Below are 3757 nucleotides of genomic sequence, written 5' to 3'. Positions count from 1 at the left end.
TACCAAAAGGAGTAGAATACATATACGCACCACATGCAGAGGTATGACTAGAACTGAAAAACAGAGCGTTCTTCAGAAAAGCAGAGAAACTTCATGTGTATGTGCATTGGTTATGGACATCTTGAGAACTGAGATGACTAGTAAACCGACGATAGTTTTGGTGGTGATCTTAATTCATGTGACATTTCATCTTGTATCTTATATACTTTAATAATCGGAAGATTGGATGGACAGGTACGTATATTGTGGTATGATAGGTGAATAAAGCAGTGTTAGTCATTGTATGTGCTTCCACTAAAGTCTACACTGAACTTAGTAAGCAGACTACTGAAACTGCAACTACTAGATGCAAGATTGAGCATTCAGAGAAGGCCTCGTACAGTGTTGATGGAACTAGCAAGTACGGAGTTACCACTGGCAGCTCTGGATGGCATGCGTTTTACTTTCTGGAATGAGTATATTTATCATGAAAACTTATCACACAGTACCCGTTTAACTTACATCATAAAAGTTCTACTGGCTACCCAACACTACCAAGTCATGGCTATCCTCGTTAGGGATGACGGTGTCGTCCTCTGCAGTTAGGATAATCAGAGTGAGTAAACGGTGGTGGGTTCTAAAAAGGAAAGCGGTGATGATTTTGGCCCCAGCCAAATCAAGGCTAGCAGAGAGGGGAATGAATGAATATTACCTCCCGGTAGAGCTTGAGATAGACCTTGAGGGGCTCGACATAGTCCTCGAAACCGAGGGTGCCCATGGACCAGATCAGGTCGTTGTCGTTGATGGTCTTGCGGTTCTCCTTCATGCACTTGTCGCTGGCCCTGCGCCCAGGATCACACAAGAATGAGATCATAGTGTTAAGCAAGCTGGAGCGGATCAGAGAGGGAGGCGAGGAGGGGCGGAGACTGACTCGCTGGTGATGAAGCTGATGAACTCAGAGACGCACTCCTGGATGGTCTCCTTGGTGTCCTTGGCGATCTTGCCCTTCTCCGGCACGCCGCGCTGCATGATGCGCCCGATGTTGGCGATCGGCAGGAACCGCTCCTGCTCCTTGACCCCGCCCCCGCCGCCGCTCTCCGGCGTGCCCACCGCCTCCGACATCGCCGCGCGTGCGCCACGGCAAGCAAAAAAGAAGGGTCGGCGGTGAGGTGACGAAAAGGGAAATCTTTCCTTGAAGTCTTGAGCGTTTCGGGGGAAGACGAGAAGAGAAGAGAAGCAGCGGCGCTTACCTTATTTGGGGTGGGAGAGATGGATGGAGATGGCGGAGGGGATCAGCGCTGTTGGTTGGTGCGGGAGGAGGGCGCGGCCGGCCGCCTGATCTGGAGCTGGGCTGGATGTCGATGGAGAAGATCTGCAGGCCGTCATGGCGAACCCAGCTGGGCTTCTCCGTCAGCATCTCCGCGCCCCCCTCTCTAATTGCCGCCACCACTGCCGCTTCTTCGTCAAGTCGAGGCGCCCATGGCCAAAACCCTAACTCCGGGACGTCCCCTCAGGCGGAGGGGAGGGGAGGCTCTGGGGCTCCGAGATGCCAAAGGCGGGGGGCGGAGGGGGGTCTACGGGGCTGGAGGCGGCCGGAGCAGGGAAACAGCGGAAAGGGAGATGGGGACGAGGGAGGAGGGGTGTTCGATCTGGATGGGCTAGGGTTCGCTGTGTGGGGGGAGAGAGAGGAGCTGGGTGGGTGAGAGGGTGAGGGGGTGTGGGCCGTTGGATCTGTATGACTTGGACAGCTCAGATCGTTTTCAATAGGGTGATCCGTGGACTTTGTTCTGATTGGTCGAGACATGTATCTTTTAAAATAATCTCTAAGTGCTAAAAACAATGGAGATTTATGAAGAAACTACAAATAATATTTTGAAAATGCCACCACTAAAATTTTCACTCAAGTTATACCACATTTTATGGATAATAACCAACTTCTATGCATTTTTTTGGACGAAAAATTCATTTTCCATTTTTCGAGGGTCCAAAATGAGTTGTTTTGTGAAGGACTTACCATATATTTGTTACAAAATTGGACCAAATCATTTTTCTAAAATAGTAGGCCGTGTCAAAAGCTTTTATCCACCTCTCGTGAAAAAGACAAATTTTCGTCGAATCAGGTGGAAGCGGGTCAAATTTGAACTGCAGCTGCCTCGTAGTTTGCTTTTTATTTTTCCCAAAAATAATTTATCGGTAAAAAAGTATCTATTTGATCATAGAAACATCAAAAAAATTCCAAGATTCAACTGGCCGAATTAAATGAGCTAAAATTTGGTGGAGTTATATTTTATGGTAAGTTTTATTCCGTGGTAAATTTTCATCATCTATAAATCAATATAAAATGTAGTTGTTTCACAAATTGAAAATATTACTATAAACAAAGATTGGATGCTGAGATCACGTGGATTGTTACATGTGGCTGAAATTTTGTGGAGAGCTATGGTTTTGGCATATAGAAGATGTGGAAAAAATTCAACTCATCAGGATATTCCTAGCTAGTACTTCCTTCACAAAGCTGTTAGCTGAACACAAACTTTGGAATTTTGCTGAGAAAGATTTACTAGGCAAATGATTACGAAAGTTCTCATGATGCAATGATTTGGATAGGAAAGAGTGCCCAACAATTTTGAGGGCAATCAAAAAAATCAAAATAGCACTTCCTTCACAAAGTGCTATTCTGAACAGAATAGGAAAATGAATATTGCTGAATTATTTTTGAACTATGGAAGGAAGGGTTTTCACATATTTGAGGAATATATGATCCAAAGTATTTATGAGAATTTTTTGAGAATTTGTGGAGTGACAGAAAAGTATATTGCTTCACAAACTAGGCGGGTTTGGCGCGTGACATAGAATGGACCCACGAGTGACATGTCAACATAATTAGAACATGTTACGACATTTCTATAATCGTCGTAAAAGTTATGACGATCTCATCTTATGCGGTTACGATGTTTTTGACTCACATCGTCGTAATTTATATGTAGATTTGATCCCCTCAAACGGTTTACGATGATCTCGGATGAAATCGTCGTAGATTTATGACGAATTCATCAACGACATTTTAAAAAACGTCAAGTATGAGCATATTTCTTGTAGTGCTAACTTAGCTATTAAATGGCCCATAATTAACTTAGCTAGTCTAAAATGGCTTAATAAGAATAGTTAGCTCCAAAATGACATATTTTACCCAAGTTAGCTCCAAAATGACCTATACTTAGATTGGCTACCACCTAAATGACATAACTAGCTTAGTTAGCTCCAAAATGGCCTATTTAATAAAAAATGATCTATACTTAGCTAAGTTCTCTCCTAAATGACATAATAAGGCTTACGTAGCTCCAAGATGACCTATTCCCCCTAACTTAGCTATTAAGTGGCTTATAATTAGCTTAGCTAGCTCCAAAATGGCTTAACAAGCATAGTTAGTTCCAAAATGGCAAATTTTACCCAAGTTAGCTCCAAAATGACCTATAATTATCTTGGCTACCACCTAAATGACATAATTAGCTTAGTTAGCTCCAAAATGCCCTATTTAATAAAAAATGACCTATACTTAGCTAAGTTCTCTCCTAAATGACATAATAAGGCTTACGTAGCTCCTAGATGACCTATTCCCCCAACTTAGCTATTAAATGGCTTATATTTAGCTTAGCTAGCTCCAAAATGACTTAATAAGCATAGTTAGCTCCAAAATGACACATTTTACCCAAGTTACCTCCAAAATGACCTATACTTAGCTTGGCTACCACCTAAATGACATAACTAGCTTAGTTAG

At 43.1% G+C, this 3757-nt stretch overlaps 1 protein-coding gene across 1 annotated transcript; it reads right to left on the bottom strand.

Moving 5' to 3' along the window:
* Positions 1–362: 362 nt before the first annotated feature.
* Positions 363–1104, bottom strand: LOC123409113 (nuclear transcription factor Y subunit B-4-like). Its single transcript, XM_045102096.1, has 3 exons — positions 911–1104; positions 692–821; positions 363–446 (listed from the first exon to the last, which is right to left on the bottom strand). Exons 1-3 carry the CDS (start codon positions 1099–1101, stop codon positions 363–365), a joined length of 405 nt encoding a protein of 134 aa, XP_044958031.1. The 5' UTR covers positions 1102–1104.
* Between the last annotated feature and the right edge of the window lie 2653 nt (positions 1105–3757).

This window comes from Hordeum vulgare, chromosome 7H (genome assembly GCF_904849725.1).
Source record: "Hordeum vulgare subsp. vulgare chromosome 7H, MorexV3_pseudomolecules_assembly, whole genome shotgun sequence".
Classification (NCBI taxonomy): domain Eukaryota; kingdom Viridiplantae; phylum Streptophyta; class Magnoliopsida; order Poales; family Poaceae; genus Hordeum; species Hordeum vulgare.
The sequence above is the reverse complement of the archived record's forward strand: the minus strand, read 5'-3'. Positions and strand labels throughout refer to the sequence as shown.

Excerpts from the sequence above, each read along its gene's own strand:
- LOC123409113 (XM_045102096.1), bottom strand. The coding sequence starts at position 1,101 with ATGTCGGAGGCGGTGGGCACGCCGGAGAGCGGCGGCGGGGGCGGGGTC. Across the intron at positions 822-910 it reads ATCAGCTTCATCACCAGCGA|GGCCAGCGACAAGTGCATGA; the intron begins GTCAGTCTCCGC and ends TCCTGGGCGCAG. Across the intron at positions 447-691 it reads ATCTCAAGCTCTACCGGGAG|AAAGTAAAACGCATGCCATC; the intron begins GTAATATTCATT and ends TACTCATTCCAG.